Source organism: Podarcis melisellensis, assembly GCF_964234715.1.
Source record: "Podarcis melisellensis genome assembly, chromosome: 14".
NCBI lineage: Eukaryota > Metazoa > Chordata > Lepidosauria > Squamata > Lacertidae > Podarcis > Podarcis melisellensis.
The window spans coordinates 39446316-39465795 of NC_138546.1; the positions used below are offsets into that span (position 1 = coordinate 39446316).

Genomic DNA, 19480 nt, shown 5'->3' on the forward strand with positions numbered 1-19480 from the left:
TTTATCTACTTGCACCCGGAGGTGCTTTCGAACTGCTAGGTTGGCAGGCGCTGGGACCGAGCAGCGGGAGCGCACCCCGCAGCAGGGATTCGAACCGCCGACCTTTCGATCAGCAAGTCCTAGGCGCTGAGGCTTTAACCCACAGCGCCACCTGTGTCGCCTTCATTCTGGTCGTGGCCAAATGTATTATTTAACCCTGATTTGGTTCTTATAGCACAATCAAAACATGTTTTTGAGAATCTTGGTGGTCTCAGCAATCCCCCCTCCCCTTTTAAGTCTGGGAGGGATTTTTATTATTATATTTTAAGCTCTTTCCAGTGCCTGCTCCATTCTTCTGAAATACTTACATAGTCACCACTGCCACCCAAACCAGTCCATGTTTCTAGAAACGCCCTCGGGGCATTCTTTTTATTTCAATTGATTTTCTCTAGTGTAGTTGTTTATCTTTTTTTTCAATCTGGTCATAGAAAGCACATCTGGTTCCTGTTTTAATCAGTATTCCTCTGGGAGCAACATCATATTAGAGAGAACTAGCAGTGCTAAAACAATAATCCATAATGATGCAACTTCTGGAAATCTAAAACGGTTTTATCCACTGTTTTTAGAAGTGTGCTAATGGTGTAGGCCAACTGACTCCTTTGTAGATAAAACTTACAAAAGGTCTTAATAACAGATATGTGGATGCATTGACATAAGTGAACAATTAGGCAATCAGCAGTATCTGCTTCTTATTGTATATTTAAGTCCTGGCTATGGTCTCATATCACTTACTCCAAAGTAGTCCCACTGGGTTTGGATTACTCCTGAGTAATGTATTTAAGGATGATTAAGGAATCTGGATGCCATTTCTGCTGCTGTAAGGCCATTAACTTTAATGGGACTAAACCAGTTGGAGGAGTAATTTTTGGAATTCCTATGGGTTATTTTACCAACAGATCACATAGCATAGACTTTCTTGACAATATGCATTGTCTAGTACAGACTTCTATATCTTGATAAAAAAAGGTAACTGAATGTGTGAGCTGATTCACTCACAGACCCATTTATTCAATGATTCTTAAATCTTTTTAAGCTTACAGAACTGATTTTTTATTATTCAAGTCATTTGAAGTCAATTTTTAAATACGGTGACTCGTGGCTGAATTTGCAGTAATTATAAAAGTAAAGGTGGAAATTTTTATAGGATATTATTAATAGACTGAGCCGGTTCAAAATGTATTATTATTTGACAAATTAAACAGTATGGAACTGTCAGCAGTCAGCTTACACATATGTTACAAGTTACATTACTATTACTAGAGAGATGCAGACAATAGTGGGTCAAGACACAACAGAGGACAAATGTGATATGATAGACCAAATTGTTTAAATCCAGGTCACATTAAGTTAAGGCCTCCAATATTTAGGGCAAATGGAAGTATGTGGGTCAGAAACCCTTCTCATGTTCACTGGTTACCTCCCAATAACCTCTATCTCTCTCTCACACACACACACCCTGGACTTTTTTCTTACCCAGACTCACTTTCAGTAGAGCACTTTATCTGAAAAGACGGGCTCTGGGGAGATAAGCCACAAGTGGAGGAGATTTAGAATCCCATCCATATTATAATTTATCTATTATTAAAAATGATGTCCTACACATTCTGTACAGAGTACTCTCACCATGGCACTTAGAGATAAATTAGAATCAACATAGCTGTAAAACATCCAATAAAATATCAATGACAATAAAATCATCAGATTAAAAAGCACCATATCCCGTGCTTTGCGTCGACAGGCGGAGTCCCCAGATCCCGTGCGCCGCGCCCCCGTCATGTGGAATAACAACTCAAGACAACGTGCTATGGGATTAAATTGGCCACAACTTTATTACCGTATTTTTCGCTCTATAAGACGCACAAGACCATAAGAGGCACCTAGTTTTTGGAGGAGGAAAACAAGAAAAAAAATATTCTGAATCTCAGAAGCCAGAACAGCGAGAGGGATCGCTGCGCAGTGAAAGCAGCAATCCCTCTTCCTGTTCTGGCTTCTGGGATAGCTGTGCAACCTGCATTCGCTCCATAAGATGCTCACATATTTCCCCTTACTTTTTAGGAGGGAAAAAGTGAGTCTTATAGAGCAAAAAATACAGTAAATTTCAAATGTGGGTAGACCTTGGCTCAGGTATTGGGCATTCTCCCTCCCCAGTCCCCAGCCAGGGACCTAGGGAGCATCAGGGTTATCCAGTGTGGGGGGGGGATGGGCCGGCTCTGGAGAACATATGTTCAAGCAGAGATAGCCGCCCCCATTACGCCGCTGCAGGGGAGAGCAATGATGACCTTTCAGCGTACGGTCAAAGCCTCCCTTCAGAAACCCCTTTAACGGGGAACCCTGGTATCGCCGCCACAAAGAGGAAGATGGACTAAAGGATTCCACCCAAGGCCTGATACCGCCAAAGTTGTGACGTTTTGCTACGGGAAAGGCGAAACCTGCCAATGCAGGGAAATTCCTTTCCGGCCCTTTAACAGCGACCTTAACGTAGCAGCGCTACGTTACCTGAAGAAAAGTTAACGTGCAAAACCTGTGAAGAAAAGTTAACCTGCAAAATAAGACATTAACTGAGGGTGGGTAGGGTGGGAGAAGCTCTGGAGCCAAGTGAGGATTCCCAGGTAAGATCCTCCCTCTATTGTGTGGGCAGGTAATCCCTCCCCTACCTGGCCTGGTCTCTTGGCAATGCTTCCCGCAGGTGGGATTGGATAACTGTTTGAGGTAGGCGGGGACCTCCAGGTATCCCACCTGAGGGAAGGCAAAGCCAAGCCTATGCTGTTGGAGCCGCTCCAGATCTAGGGGCTGCGCGCGTCCACGCAAAGGGTGCACCCCGTTTTAAGCGGGGAGCGGTCATTACTTCTAGAAAAATGGTGCTGGTACTGCATACCATTGAGAACCCCCAGAAAAAAGCACTGACCATATCAGAAACCCAGCTGATGTTTAAAAGGCCCAGGAGAGCAAAATGTATTTGCCATGCACTGGAAACATGAGTTCAACTGCTGGGCAATCCTCCCTGAAGAAACCCTTCTACAGTTGTGTTGTCATGGTCAAAGAGGCCCTCTTTGTAGTTGTTGTTGTTGTTGTTTAGTCATTTAGTCGTGTCCGACTCTTCGTGACCCCATGGACCAGAGCACGCCAGGCACTTCTGCCTTCCACTACCTCCCTCAGTTTGGTCAAACTCATGTTGGTAGCTTTGAGAACACTGTCCAACCATCTCGTCCTCAGTCGTCCCCTTCTCCGTGTGCCCTCAATCTTTCCCAACATCAGGGTCTTTTCCAGGGAGTCTTCTCTTCTCATGAGGTGGCCAAAGTATTGGAGCCTCATCTTCACGATCCGTCCTTCCATGAGCACTCAGTTACCACTCGCTTAACTTCAGAAGGTAGGAGCATCTTGAAAGACGCATCCAATGTGGATCATATGCTCAAAAACATGTTAAATTAGCACTCCTCTGAGAGCAACATCATATCAGAGAGAGGGTTGCAGCCAACTAAGTTTTACTCAGCATAGACCCACTGAAATACATTGTACGTCCATTAATTTCAATGAGTTTGCTCTGAAGAAACCTTAGTTGAATGAAATCCAGACTTCACAGTGGTAAATCAGTAATCCATAGTGATGCAACTTCTATTCATATAAAATAGTTTTGCCTCCTGTTTTTAGAAGTATACCGACTGACACTTTTGTAGATAGAAATAACAAGCGAATGAGACAGTCACTGGGAGGTAAGTAATTCTAAGCTGTGCAGGGCTTTAAAGATAAGCACCAGCACTTTGAATCTTGGAAATCGATTAGCAGCCCCCGAAGTTGTTTCAAAATGGGCCTCCTGGGGCAGTCCCAGTTAGCAGTTTGGCAGCTGTGTTTCAAACCAACTGAAGTTGCCTTCAGGTCTTACTTGGCAGCCCCACGTGGAATTCACTGCAGTAATCAAGCCTGGAGGTTATCATTGCATGGTTCGCTTGGCCAGGCTCTCTCTGTCCAAGAGTGCCAGCAGCTGGCATACAAACCTAAGCTGGCAGAAGGCACAACATGCCACCGTTGCCACATTGATCTCCAGTGACAAAGCTGGATCAATCAGCAATTACAGAAAATTAATCTTATGGGATATGTTATGCATCCCCATCCTGGACAGATTGAACACTAGATCCCTGGTCAGACAGGCTACCTACCAACAGTATTTCCATCTTGACATAATTAAGTTGCAGTTCATTGGTTCTCTTCTAGCCCATCACTAATCCCAGGTACAAATTCTTCACTTCCACTGCCTCACCTGAACCCAAATTCTCACTACGTTTTTTGCCACCATCTCTGCAGTGGTAAAACACTCACTTTATTTTAAAATTCTGGTCTTTCATTTTATTGGTGAATGTGATAGACTTTACAAGCATGTCTGCCACCAGCACATCTAGTTTGTTCCTGTATAGACTTGTATGTACAGTGGTACCTGGGTTTTCGAAAGGCTTAGATCTCAAACAACTTGGAACCCGAACGCTACGAACCTGGAAGTAAGTGTTCCGGTTTGCGAACTTTTTTCGAATATGAAAGTGCTCTGTTTTGAGTGCCACACTTCTGTTCTGAGTGCTATGCTGAGGTCTGTCTTTTTTTGCTATTTATTTTGTGTTTTGTGGCTTTTTTTGGTTTGTTTTTGTGACTGCGTGGAACCCAGTTCAGCTACTGATTGAGTGCAGGTAATAAAAAATTACATTTTCATTTTTATCATCTACAATACTGTTTTATTGATTTTACAGCACAGTACATTGTTTATTGCTTTCATTTTATGGATCAATTGTCTCGTTAGATAGTAAAATTCATGCTAATTTTCTGTTTTAGGGGTTGTTTTTAAAAGCTTGAACAGATTAATCCATTTTGCATTACTTTCTATGGGAAAGCGTGCCTTGGTTTTGGAACGGACTTCCAGAACGGATTAAGTTTGAGAACCAAGGTACCATTGTATCTCTATGTGTAACTGGAAGAACAGTCACCCTTTGCTTCCAGTCACAACAGTAGCATCAGGATGCCCAAAATCAGGTCTCAAATGATATTAAAATGGATCTATACAATCAATTCCCATCTAACAGTACCTGGAGTTGTGTAAGAACCACCTCCATGATCACCCTGAGTAATCTACGGAGCAATCTTGTCAAACACCTTAAGCCATCTCTACATCCTATGGAATGACTAGAATTTCACCAGGACTACCAGCCATGTCAACATGGCTCTCCAAAATCCCACAGATTTCATCAGCCTCCCATTGCAAGTCATTCTAGTGGCTTCTGTGCAAACCCACACCTCTATCTCTAAATAGAAGTCTAGTACTCTAGTTGAACACCTCTGTTGCTTCTGGTCTTGTCAGGCTGTTTCCATTCCTCTTACTTTAAAATGAATTGTCCAACAGTCTTCAGATTAAGTTCTAACAATGTTCCAATATACTCTTAAGCCCCTGTGTTTCTGAAGAGCCAGTTTAGAGATCTTAACGGGTTTAATGGGAGAGATTTATTGAGATAGCTCAGATTACATAAGCCTTTGAGTCATCTCACAAAGATCTTTGGCATTTGAGACCTTTCTCTTTAAAACATGCTTGCCTTATCTTTCAGTAGTTTAGCAAAGTCACTCACTAAAGCAATGAATAATATCTTTTAAGTGATAGGTCACAGTATGTATCATTTATGTGCCAGTCTCTATGAATGTTAGCAAGTATACTTTGAGCTCCAAGCATAAGAAAAATCAAAATGCTACAGACCTTAATTCTTCAAATATCTCTCTCAAAGTGTTCCAGAAAGCTTCCCATAATATACACCCAAAGCATGTATTGTGGTAAAATGTGGTAATCCTATGGAATTATGCCATTTTCCAAAGTGCGATGGTCGACAACTCCAGGAAAGGTGACTGCTGAAAGCATTCAGTCTTCCACGTGTAAATGTAAAATGTCAGAATAACTTGGCTGAGGATGAAGTTGTAGGGATGTATATTCTAGTAGAATAACATAGGGAAAGGGTGCTAACTGTGGTTGAGACCTTGTCTCTTTTGAACAGGCGAGACTTCTATAGATGCATTAATATCCTCACTCACATATTTATAGGATGAGCTCTGGAATCAAAAATAGATGCCATGACTCAAGTAAAAGCTGTTTTTATAATATTAGTTATTGCACAGAATATTTGAATATGTAATATTGAAGAATTATTGACTATTATTGACCATGTGTGTTGCATCTAATTGGATGACTAAAAACAAATGTAAGGTACAGAATGATACATTATTCTCCGCTGAAGAATAAAATCTTACCAACTTGGAGAAATAGAAGCCTTATGGAATCTGAGAGATACTTTTCATCAGCCAAAACTGCTGCTCAGCTGTTTCGAACTCAAGCACATACCTTCTCCAAACACTACTGCTCAGATCACAGCGACAGATCAGATGCATTTCCTGATAAAGCTATGCTACTAAATCCTTTATCCCAACAAATCACAGTCTTCATAATATCATGTGATCCTCAAATTCGGAAGGCTTTTGCTAGGCTTTGGGGGTTTTTTTGGCTCACTATAAAATATTCTGTCAGGAGAACAACCTTCCTTAACTTTAAAAAAATAACAGTAAGATCCATAGTTGGTTGGTGGGAGGGTGAGGTCCTGAAAGACATCTTTGGCACAAGCTTTTTTTTCTTCTTTTCCTCAAGAGGTTTATCATGAAAAGACCTTGAAAATCAGACTGGGCAGTCTGGCCAATTTCTCCTGAATATGTCAAAAGGATGCCATTACTGCAGCCTTTATATGCTAAGCAGAAGCTACTATGTAAAGCATTTTTGAAACCTTTACTGCAGTAATATTTATAATGGTTTGACTTTAGTTTTGAATAATGCTAGTATTTCAATTAATTTTTTTAGGTGGTAATGTGTTAACTTTGTTTGTTTGTTTGTTAAATTTCTATCCCACCCTTCATCTGAGGATCACAGGGGGGTTTAAAATATAAAAAGACAAAAATATGTAACAAAGAAGCAATACTCCCCCCCACCCACCCCCAGTGCCAAAGGCCAAAGGCCTGGGGGAAGGTTTTTGCCTGTTGCCTAAAGATATGTAATGAAGACACCAGGCAAGCCTTCCTGAGGAGAGCATTCCACAAACTGGTAGACACTGCAGAAAAGACCCCTTCTCATGTTGCCACCTTCCGGACCTTTTGAAGGGGGCACATGAAGAAGGGCCTCAGATTATGATTGCAGGGTCTGGGTTGGTTCATATAGGGTGAGGTGTCCTTGAGGTATTGAGGTCCTCAGCCATTTATGGCTTTATAGGTCGAAATCAGCATTTTGAATTAGGCACAGAAACTGCTGTAATATGCCCAAACTGTCTTGCGTTGGTGTGATATTGATGTAATATACTCAAACTGTCTTACTTGACCACTGTAAGGGACTGGACAGAGGAGGAATGATGGGAACCGCCTCCCCAGCCTGACTCTTCCAGAGAAGAGGATGACAGCATGGATTTACAACAGTGGTTTACAGGAGGACATAGCTCAGAGGCAGATGAGGGGGGAAAGCTGGGAAATAAGAGGAAAGGAGCAGGAAGAAGAAGAAGAGGAGTTTGGATTTGATATCCCGCTTTATCACTACCTGAAGGAGTCTCAAAGCGGCTAACATTCTCCTTTCCCTTCCTCCCCCACAACAAACACTCTGTGAGGTGAGTGGGGCTGAGAGACTTCAGAGAAGTGTGACTAACCCAAGGTCACCCAGCAGCTGCATGTGGAGGAGCGGAGACGCGAACCCGGTTCACCAGATTACGAGTCCACCACTCTTAACCACTACACCACACTGGCAGGAAGAAGAAGCACCACCAGGGGAGAGACAGCTGACAGACTCAGTGTCTTTAGAAAGCATTCCAGACCCCCCTCCCAGAACCCGGCGGGCATGGAAAGTAAGAGAGCAAAGAGCTCAGAGGCAGAAGGCACAAATCAGCCACCGTAGGGATGACATATAATGGGAGAGATGGAGGGGGTAGGATTTTACTTGGAGCAACATCATTACTCTAAGAGGCAGAATTTCTAAACCTCTCTCTGTGAATATTGAATAAAAGACACTGGGGGGGTCGGATTCCCTGAAGCCTGACAGCCACTGAATTCTGCACCAGCTGATGTTTCCGAACCCTCTTCAGAGGCAGCCCCACATATAACACATTGCAGTAAACTAACCTAGAGGTTACTAGAGCATAGACAACAGTAGTTAGGCTATCCTTGCCCAGATAGAGGCAGAGCTGGGCCACCAGCTGAAGCTGATGGAAGGCACTCCGGGCCACCGAGGCCACCTGAGCCTCAAGCAACAGCAAGGGATTCAGAAGTACCCCAAAGCTACATGCCTGCTCCTTCAGAGGGAGTATAACACCATCAAGACCAGGCAACCTCCCATCCATCTGGTCTAGAGAACCGCCCACTAACATTGATTCAGTCTTATCTGAATTGAGCTTCGGTTTGTTGGCTCTCATCCAGTCCATAACTGAGGTAAGACGACAGCCCAGCACCTCCACTGCCACACCTGCAGATGTAAAGGAGAAGTAGAGCTGTGTGTCATCAGCATATTGTTGACAGCGTACTTCAAAACTCCGGATGACCCTACTTAGCGGTTTCATGCAGATGTTGAACAGCATGGGAGATAATATCAAATCCAGAAGAACTGCACATTGAATGTTCCACGGGGCCAAAAAAACACTCCTCAAGCATCACCCTCTGGAAACAACCATCCAAATAGGACCAGAACGACTGCAAAGCCAGCTACTCGAGAAGGAGACCGTGGTTGATAAAATCATTGGTGTATAACTGTTCTGCAAACAAATCAGAATGAAGACTCCATAGCAAACAAGCCGCTTGTCTAACTGTCATGTAAGCTTTGTGCAAGGAAATCAGGGTGAATGCTGAATCAACAGGTTGTCTAGAGGAGCCCTCCAGAACCTTAGAGCAACTTGCAGAACTGAAATAAAACTAAGGTGGTAGGAATCAACTCAGACTTAGTCCAGTGCGGAAATTCTTCAACTCTGTGCACTTAGCACAAATCTGTCATGCTGAAACTGATTAATAGTGGGACCAACATGCTAAAATATTTTGCTTCCCTCATGGGACTGTGTCATGCAAAAACTGAGGTCACACACTGGGAGATTTGAACTGCTCTTGCTTGACTGCAACAGAGTATGTAAGCTTCTATCTAATTTGAAAGAAGTTTGCTTCTATCTACTTGAATAATACTAAATACATAAAAGTTGGGGTCTCAGTAGTTAATCAAATTTTGTCTAGCTGCTTGATACTCTCTAATGTTGTTTCTTCATGACATTCTATGAAGTTTAGGTCATCATAGTCTGTGAAAGTGGTGTATATGGAACCTCTGTGCTCTGCTTGTTCCTAGCACTGTCAGTTAATGGATGAGATATTTGGCATGAGCAAGCCCCAAGAGGTTAAATTCTTACCCATGTTCATAGTATTAGCTCTGAATTTCTTATTTACTAAAAAGCAACTGCATATTTTATGTAATTAAAAACAGTAGAAACTTATGCACATTCAACTTGATTTATGTCTTCTTTTAGCCCTTGGGAAGAAGTCATCATTGACTGAAAAGGGGGAGGGGAGGAGGGAATTTATAAAAACTTGAAAGAACAGCTAAAGACAAGCCTCTTCTTTTGTATAACACTGTTTCGATGACAGGGCAAAAGGTAGGGAGTATTGTATCTATGGCATCTCCTAATACTATGGTTCCCAGCAAAGAAATGTGGGTTAGCACATCGCCTAAGAGCCAAATACTTAGGGAGTTGCCTGAAAAGATGCACTCCTGGAGAGAGGAAAAAAGATTAAAATAATGGGCCACTGGTGGGTTGGCAACAGTTCTACAATTCCGTGACTTCTGCCAAGGTTCTGTGAGGCTGTTGCTGCAAGTGATTCCTATTGAAAATTAGAATCACGCAGTCCATAGAAAGAGGTGCCATGAAGCGTGCTAAGAAAATATAAAAGAACAAGCAAAACTTAATGCTCATTCACACCTTGGAAGATGGGAGCATGAAAATTTGAGAGTGCAGCCTGTTTGATCTGTGGTGCAATTAAAATAAAGCAATTTTAACCATGCACAGAGTACTTTCTCAAACTGACTTTCAAAATATATTGAATTATGAGTCCCTTCAAATATAAAGTCCATGGGATCATTTTCATATTAAATTACAGTGGTACCTCGGGATGCGAATGGGATCCGTTCTGGAGCCCTGTTCGCATCCTGAATGCAATGTAAGATGCGACGGCGTGACTGCGCAGGCGCGGGTCGCTTTTTGCTGCTTCCGCGCATGCGCGTGATGTCATTTTGAGCGTCTGCGCATGCGCTCCATTACTTCCGGGTTGCCGCGGAGTACAACTTGAACACGCTCAACCCGAAGCACATTCAACCCGAGGTATGACAGTATCTTTATTTTGCTCAGGTGCTCAGAGCAGTGTACATAGTTCTTCTCCATCTGCCTTTTAGACTCACAAGAACTCTCAGTAATGCTGAGAGCTCAAGACTGGCTCAGGGGCCCTGAATGAGCTTCATGGTTGAGTAGGGACTTGAACTCAGTCTCCCTAGTTCAAGCCCAATACTCTTTTAACTGCTACACCAACCACACCACATCTCCATTTAGATGTCATTATTGCTGTATCTTGAAGACTCAGAGATGTCACAAAAAAACAATTTTTTTTAATGATACAATAAAGGAGAACTGTTTGTGGCAAAGACCATTGAATTTCAGTAATATACAAGAGTGCATTCTTCCAGCCTAGCTGGTTCGCCAGCTTCAGCTGTTCCTGGACAAGGATGACTTGGTCACAGTGGTGCAGGTCTTGAGAACATCTAATTTGTTGTTGTTGTTTAGTCGTTTAGTCATGTCCGACTCTTTGTGACCCCATGGACCAGAGCACGCCAGGCACTTCTGTCTTCCACTGCCTCCCTCAGTTTATCCAAACTCATGCTGGTAGCTTCGAGAACACTGTCCAAACCATCTCGTCCTCTGTCATCCCCTTCTCCTTGTGCCCTCCATCTTTCCGAACATCAGGGTCTTTTCCAGGGAGTCTTCTCTTCTCATGAGGTCATTGGAGCCTCAGCTTCAGGATCTGTCCTTCCAGTGAGCACTCAGGGCTGATTTCCTTAAGAATGGATCGGTTTGATCTTCTTGCAGTCCATGGGACTCTCAAGAGTCTCCTACAGCACCATAATTCAAAAGCATCAATTATTCGGCGATCAGCCTTCTTTATGGTCCAACTCTCACTTCCATACATCACTACTGGGAAAACCAATGTAATACACTGTGTGGAACCCTTGAGGTTGGTTCAGAAATTGTGAGTAGTATAGAATGCTGCAGCCCAGCTTTTGGCAAGAACAGCTGCATGTCAACATATTACACTGGTGCCGAAAGCTCTACACTACCTGCCAATACATTACCAAGCCATGTTCAAGGTATTACTATTAATGAATAAAGCCCTAAAGGGCCTAGGACCAGGTTCCCAGAAGAACTGCCTTATCCCTTATACCCCGGTCAGATCACTGTGATCAACTGGAGAAACTGACTGCCCCACAGTTATCCCATATTCATGTGGTTTCTGTACACAGTAAGGCTTTTAGCATCGTGGCACCAGTATTTTGAAACATTATTTTTATGGAAATCAGACAGACCCTACAATTTTTGACATTTCTTTGCTTGCTGGAAACAACTTCTTCTTCTTCTTCTTCTTCTTCTTCTTCTTCTTCTTCTTCTTCTTCTTCTTCTTCTTCTTCTTTTTGCTAAGTCTTTTTAGAGATTTGATTCAGTGACAGTCATTTGTTCTGTATTTTATGATATTGTAATGCTTTTATTGAATGCTGCCAAGAATTTTTCTTATGAGCTGGCAGCTCAGAAATACTTTTACATATATACACATACACAGTGCTTTTTTGGGGGGGTGCAGGGGTACGCATACCCCTAAAGATTTTGTGAATCTAAATTTGGCCTCATTGAGGGGGTAGTATTTCAATATGAGTAGGAAAATGAGAGTACCCCTAAACATTCTTTTAGAAAAAGCACTGCACACACACACACACACACACACACACACACACACACACACACACATATATACTCCCCACCCCTGATGTTATTTCCACTGATGCTATACTATGTATGTATGTATGTATGTATTTATTTATTTATTTATTTATTTATTTATTTATTTATTTATTTTATTAGTAGTCTTAATTCAGACAGGGGAACTCAAAGTGACTTACACAAACAAGAGTAAAAACAAAGCTCTGTAGCTTGAAGTTTTGTCCTCTGTACTGAAAAAGTTCGGTTAGGATCACCACAATTTGGAAAGTGAAAGTGGGGCAGTGTCATGCCTATCACCAACCCGGTTCCAGGCACTAAGTATTCGTAGGAAGTACTAGACACCCCACAGCAGCGGTCAGCAACCCGCGGCTCCGGAGCCACATGTGGCTCTTTTACACCTTTGCTGCGGCTCCGGGACAGATACTAGCGAGGGGAGGAGGCGCATTGTGTGCCCCGACACTCCCCACTGTGGCGGGCGCTGTACTGGCTGTGACGTCGCATGGGTGCGGTGCGTGCGTTAGTCATCACCTTCCCACCCACCCGCCCGCTACATTGTAAGGGGCATGTATGCTGGTCAGTGCATTGAAAGGGGCATGTACGCTGGTCACTGTTTTGAAGGGGAGTGAAGAACACACATACAAAAAAAGGTAACTTGTTAATTTAACGTTTATTTCTATGAGGAGGAGTAATTCTGAGGGGTCAAACAAAGAAATAATTAAAAGGTTACAAAAGAGTTATTTTTATAATGACGAGTTTTGCGGCTCCCAGTTTTTTTCCTTCGGAAAGTGGCTCATTTTGTCTTAAAGGTTGCAGACCCCTGCCCCACAGGTTGAGGACCTTGAGGAGCAGGCAGACCTCCCTGAATCCAATGCTGAGGATGCCCCGAGAGGCTCTCTGATTTGATACCTGATGAAAAAAAAAACCAGAAGTGAAAGAGGAGTTGGTGGAGCACTCCGCCCCCAAACTCAAGTGTGCCGCTTCAGGTCTAGGTCAAAGAGTGACAACACAGTATTCGCTTGTGGGCCCAGAGTTGTCAGTTTACTCGTGAGTAAGGAATATGCAATCCCCAATACTCCTTCATTGCCAGTAGCTGTATTTAGGGTGTGGTTTAAGAAGCCAGAATTTATAAGGTCCTGAGCCTTCTAGTTGCTGGAAGCAACATTGGTTCCTGACTCCTAGCATCCCTGGCTTGCTTAGGCTCCCTGTGATAGGGACCTTTTGAGGTGGCAAGGAATAGGGATTGTCCTAGCTTTGCCCACCTTCTGTTTTCCAGGATGTAAACACAGCTATATGGGACAATCTTATTTTTGCATCCCAATGGTGGAAGGAATTATTAGACTACCACATCCCCATGAAAATCGTTCTCATTTTTACTCCCACCTCTGATGGTTACTGATTTAGTATAATTCGCTTTCAAAGTTTCAATGCACATATCATTCAGCTAACCTTTCCCTATTTTGTGTTTTCTAAAACACCAACATTGCCTTATAGAGGCATTCTTTTGAACTGGCTTCTCATCTATGCGAAATGTGTTCTACAAATTCCTCTGAAAAGTTATTGTTAAAATAGCAATATTGTTCCCACATGTTTCTCTCCATAACTGATCTTCAAGCCCTACAAGATAAGCAAGACAACCAGATCACTTTCTCTATCAGACTGAATTTGAAGAGAATTAATTACATTCAAAAGGCTTGTCAGATTGGAAAAAGGAGAGTTAAGAGATCTGAACCAGCAGCAGATGTTGGAGAATACTGATCCAATTATTACCTAGCACAGAATATACTGGAAAAATGTTCTGGAGGCCAGCAGCGACACAATCTCTCTGGGTGGCCTGCCCATCATCTCTTGCTGACTGATCTTTGCTCCAGAGTTGTCATTCCACAGAAGGCACTTGGGGTCATGATGACACTTGGAAAAATATTATTTAAGGAATGATGTACCATTCCTTAGAGACATACAATAAAAAACTCTGCCATCAGTCTAAATCACTTTATCTTTTGGCCTGTCTATTCAGCCCCACCTATGGGACTATGTACAGACCACTGCTCTGCTCCACATGAGTGACTGCACCCAAGGGCTCATACATAGAGGTAGTGCTATCTGTATATTTTGGTTTGAGTTTTATTTAATTCTTTTTCAAACTTTTATTGTGTTCCCAGTGCTTAGCAAGTCCTGCATCTTTTGGAGATTTTGCTTCTCGTAAGAAAGTAGGAATCTGCCTTATACCAGATTATTTGTTCATAGAGCCCAGTATTCTGAGTATCTGTAGCTCTCCAGAGTCTCAGCTGGAGGTTTTTTCTGTCACCCGCTGTGGTGATCACACAGGGTCCCCGGACGTTTCACCGTCTATTGATCCCTGTGCCACCACTTGATTTCTTGCTGCCACCACCCAGGCCCTACCTGGTACAATACTGAGTCCAGTCAGGGTTAAATTGGAACATAAACTTCTGTTTATTTATTGCAGTTTAACAAGCGTGTGGTTTCATAAACGGTATCGGTCAATTACAATCATGGGGTGCCTATCCAGACCTATAACTTCCACTACCTGCTCTCACTCACTAAACCACCTGTCAGATATTTATTTGTCTTCCTAGCTCCTAACTGTTCCTGACTCAGCTTATTTCTCTATGCTAACTCAACCTCCCCACAGACTCTATTCCAATTCACTCCCACTCCACCCAACCTCCCAACGAACTCCTCCCTTCGCCCCTCCCAGAGCTGGTTTTATAGTCCCTCTGACTCCACCCCCTGGGTTCTGATTGGGTAACCTGTTTAAGTATTTCACCTCCAGCACTCTCATATGTTAACGTCACACCTGCTACCTCCTCCTTTTAACAGAAAGTACCAGGGATTGAGTTTGTGGATTTCTGCATGCAAAACATGTACTCCGGCACTTAGCTATGGCCCCTCCTTTCTCAAATGATTGATTGATTGATAGTATCTGCAGAGTTTTCATCAAGATTGAAACAGTGATGAAGAATGCAACGGATGTGTAGCTCACTCAAGGCGAATCCCCATAGAAATGCTTATACATTTCCAGAATTGCATTAGGCTTACCACCAGCTGCAGCTGCACATGTTGGCACTGCACATTCAGGGCATCATCTCTCTCTCTCTCTCTCTCTCTCTCTCTCACACACACACACACACACACACACACACACACATATAACCACACCTACATTTCATCTAACCACACCAGCTTGGGAAGTTTGTTAAACCCAGTGGAGACCATCACCCCAGCAATAATTGTTCGAAGGCACAGCTTGCTACCACAGCTGAAAAGCTATAAACTACTATATTGGAAGAGGGGGGAAATTTGCCAGATGGCTCTCTCATTATTGCAATGTTATAAAGCAGCAAAATGTTTTAATTGCTGCAGAAGGAAAAGAACTTCTGCTGGGACTGTGGTTTACATCAGAAACAAACCTTCTTTGAGGGAGATGGCCCTTCTCTTACCTTACATATCTCTGTCTGGGGGGAAATGTGTATGTGTCTGCATAAACCCTGAAAATGGGCATGATTTCAAACCCGTAGAAGATCTTGCAAAATGGATTTTGCCCTAGGTTGGGGGTAGGATTGATGATAGACTCCATCAATAAGGAGAACATTGGCAGCAGACTATCAAAACATCATTGCTTGTATTCCTAGATCAGATGCAACATGGGTGGTCATAAGAACTCCATCACGAAACAAATTTGACAAGTGGGTGGGGCCACCCACCTGTCAATTAATGTGTGTCAGAAATGACATCAGGTCATTAACATGCTGCTAATGGGAAGTCAAAGAGGAGGAGGTCACAGCAGCCATGGTTAAGTGGTCGCAAGACTTTGGGTATTCAATAACCATGCCACAGTGGGAAAAATTGTGGAAGAATAATTGGAAATTCACAAACTGTTAAGTCTTAAGAGAAAACTTCCTAAAAATGCAGCACTGATGGTATCTAACACCTTGGAAACTGTCAAAGATGTACAAAAATGTCCCAAGTAATTGCTGGAGGTGTGGAGATAAATCAGGCACTTCCTATCACATGTGGTGGCTATGCAAAAAAAAATCCAGGCTTTTTGGGAGAATATCCACTTAGAAATACAAAAATAAAAATAGAAAATAAAGATTTCCTTTAAGAGAAAACCAGAAGCTTATCTCCTGGGGATCACAGATTTGAAAATCCTGCAAAAAATGAAGAGTATATTTTCATACGGCACAGAGGCAGCAAGAGTTCTTATCGCTACAAAGTGGAAAAGTGATGAAATCCCCTCTACCCATGAATGGATCCAAAAGCTAACAGATTATGCAGAGTTAGATAGTTTATCAGAAAAAATAAAGAACAAACCAAAACAGGAAATTATCTCAAAATGGGAAGTCTTCAAAGTTTATTTGAAAAACAATTACAGTCGTTTAAACTCTGTCGCCGCATTTGAACAACTTTAGTAGTAGATTTAAGAAAGATAGGAAACCTAAGATAAATCAATAATTAGTTAATTTAAGATAAAAATGTGTGGCAGCAACAAATAATAGATAATTGAAACAAGGAATGGGTGGGAAGTCGGGTCTATAGTCGAAGGACCGCTTTTTGCTTTATTGATTTGTAATTCATATTGTCTTTATCACTGTTTTGTTTGTATTTTTCCTTTTTTGGTGTATCAACAAAAAACAAAAAAACACGCTGCTAATAGAACAGCTGAATCAAGCTAGACTGTTCTTCCTTTACATGAGCTGGTGTGGGAGGAGGTCTGTGATGCTTAGCACTGAAAAATGCAGGGCTGCTTCAAAGATCAATGCTGGGAAGGAGAAACAGTCCTGGATAATGTCAAGTTTAGGGCAGGCAGGCCGGCAGGCGAGCCTTCCTGAAAACAACCTGGTGGGCAAATTGGGAGGGCTAAGCCTAGGCTGTGGGCCAGAGGTTCTCCATCCCAAGCTACAACAGTAATAGGTAATTTGTTGGCTATTATTTCAAAGATACCTCGACCCTCCTAGGGACTATATATGCATGAGTGAAGCTTTGGTGCATATTCCCTAATTGATGGGAAACTGTGTATGGCAGGTGGGTTCTGCACACATAGTCCAGCTGCACATACAGAACCCTATCAGGAAATCATCATCATCAATCTTTATTACGGTCCAGAGACCCAACAAATCGTTACAAAGCAATACACAATTCAAACAGCCTACCTCCAGGTTAAACAAGCATTTTGTTGAGTATATAGGGAAATCAGCAGTAGCACCAATGAACTGGTTAGGAAGCAGACCAGGATGGGCTGGATTTCTGATGGCTGCATCTTAAGAGAGTTCTGTATCTACAACCTCAACTGCTGAGCAAAACACACAACTGGATCAAGGCTGGTATTATTTTTTATTGTTCAGCAGCTATTCAAATACAGAGCTCTTCATGGTACAAAAGTTCAATATGGACAGCCCTTTTATGGACAAAATGAACAATGTCTCTTTAAAAGCGATTGTGTTTCTCTAGTCAAAATTATGTATCTGCCAAGATTATTAATGAAGTAGAAAGTGCAACAGAGGTAAATACGGCCTTGGAAAACAGCTGGGGGCGTAAATGTGAGTGGTATCCATTCTCAGCACTCTAGACTGAGAGAGGAAAACTTGGTGAAAAGAAGCTGGAATTTATTAAAAAGGTTTTTCAAAAGACTGTTGAGCTATTGTAATGACTGTTTCTTCCAGTGATCATAACTTGCTGCAGGCAAAGCAGTTCATCTTCAAACACCCATCACAAATGAATGCAAGTTTAAATTGTGTTAGTACAAAGAGCTGCTCCACTTGCATGTTCATAGAGTGAACTATGTAAAATCAACATGCACAAGATACTGGTCATTTTCAATTGCATGTACAGCAATATGAGAAACCTATGTACATGCCAAGAATACTGTAGTTGGGTTGAAACCTTCTGTTGCATGAGCATCTCTTTAAAACATGCCGTTTGTTTTCTGTAAAACAGTAACCCTCTCAAAAAAGAGCACACATAATGGAAAATCTTGACGAGGAAGCTTGGGTTGTCTAGGGCTGTCAGTGTTGATCTTTGGCAATTCCACATCAACATTTAATCCACTGCAGGAGTGTTTCTATGGTCCAGTTCAGATGTACCAGTTTAATAAACCATGACATGAACAATTGTTTTACTTATGCAAGTGTTTTACTTATGCATTCCTTTATTCCCTCCTCCCTTCCCTCACACTTTCATAATACAAAATGTCTGGGGTTTGTTAAACCACAGTTTCCTGTTACGTCCAAACCAGGAAACTGTGATTTACAAGTGACTGGTTTAACAAATCCCAGAAGTATTTTAATTAATCTCAATTTATCATAACAGGGAATTCTCTGTGCTTCCTTAACATTATCTTTTCAACTTTTGCAGCCATCTTATCTTGAATATAGTTACCACATATGCACTAAGGACAAGCATCTCTATACAAAACTGAAACCTATTTTCTGTGTTTTAGGGAGTCGGAGTCCAATTGCAGATCAGCCTCAAGGTAAAATCCAAAAGCAGGCATGAAACCGACTGTGATGATATATCATATGAAGTAGAGGGGAGGTGGGCGCCATCTATAAGAAATCATATTGTGCGTTTGGGTGCTATATTATTACTGCCCGTTATTCACTTATAGCTCGTTCATTGTAAGGTGACAAATGGCGATTAAGTGCAGCAGCATATTAGTGTTACCAAGATGATTCAGCTGGAGCTCTGCACATGCCCTGGAATCATGTGTTTATTTTTTGCCTTCGTTGTGAGCAGTGAGTGCACCATTGTTGCAAAGTATCAGAGAACTGCAGCAGATCAAGATAAATATCCTCCCATCAGGTGGCGTCTCAGCAATTTCAGCCAAAGAACCTCTGCATATTAGGTGCAACCCCATTGAACTCCCCACTGTAACAGCAATAAAATGCTTAATTAGTCCCCAGAACCTTTTGCAACTGGCATTCAGAAGCACAGCACCCATAACAATGGAAATAGAATGTAGCCATCATGGGTGGTAGCCTGGGCCGGATTTAGGTTTGATGAGGCCCTAAGCTACTGAAGGTAATTGGGGCCCTTTATATGTGATATTTTAGGGAGCAGGCTAGCAGACAGGTCCCATTACTTACATCATAGGAGCCTACACAACACAAAACACTGTTGCTGCATGTAGGTTTTATTTTATTTGTTTTTTATCTTATATTTTGGAAATGTAGATCCAGTTTTTTCCCTTTAAATATTTTTGGGGCCCCCAAGAGAGTGGGGCCCTAAGCTATAGCTTGTTTAGTTTACTGTCCAAGTTGGTGGCTATCACTACAATTGTTGGGAACAAATTCTACAGCTGAACTACGAACTATATGAAGAAGTTACTTTTTTTCACTGGCTGATGAGAGTTGTAGTTCAAGGGCACC

General features: G+C 42.2%; 2 protein-coding genes across 2 annotated transcripts in view; one reads left to right on the forward strand and one right to left on the reverse strand.

Moving 5' to 3' along the window:
• The window catches only part of FGF7 (fibroblast growth factor 7), a 59977-nt gene extending 53933 nt beyond the window's left edge, over positions 1-6044 (reverse strand). The window contains exon 1 of the mRNA XM_081888811.1: positions 5765-6044. The gene's annotated coding sequence lies outside the window, so the exon portion shown is untranslated. The remainder of the gene's footprint in view (positions 1-5764) is intronic.
• Positions 1-19480, forward strand: part of FAM227B (family with sequence similarity 227 member B) — a gene marked incomplete at its 5' end in the record, with an annotated part of 121430 nt that overhangs the window by 81703 nt on the left and 20247 nt on the right. Inside the window, one exon of the mRNA XM_081887518.1 lies at positions 18553-18585. Within this exon, the coding sequence (XP_081743644.1) occupies positions 18553-18585 (33 nt within the window). The remainder of the gene's footprint in view (positions 1-18552; positions 18586-19480) is intronic.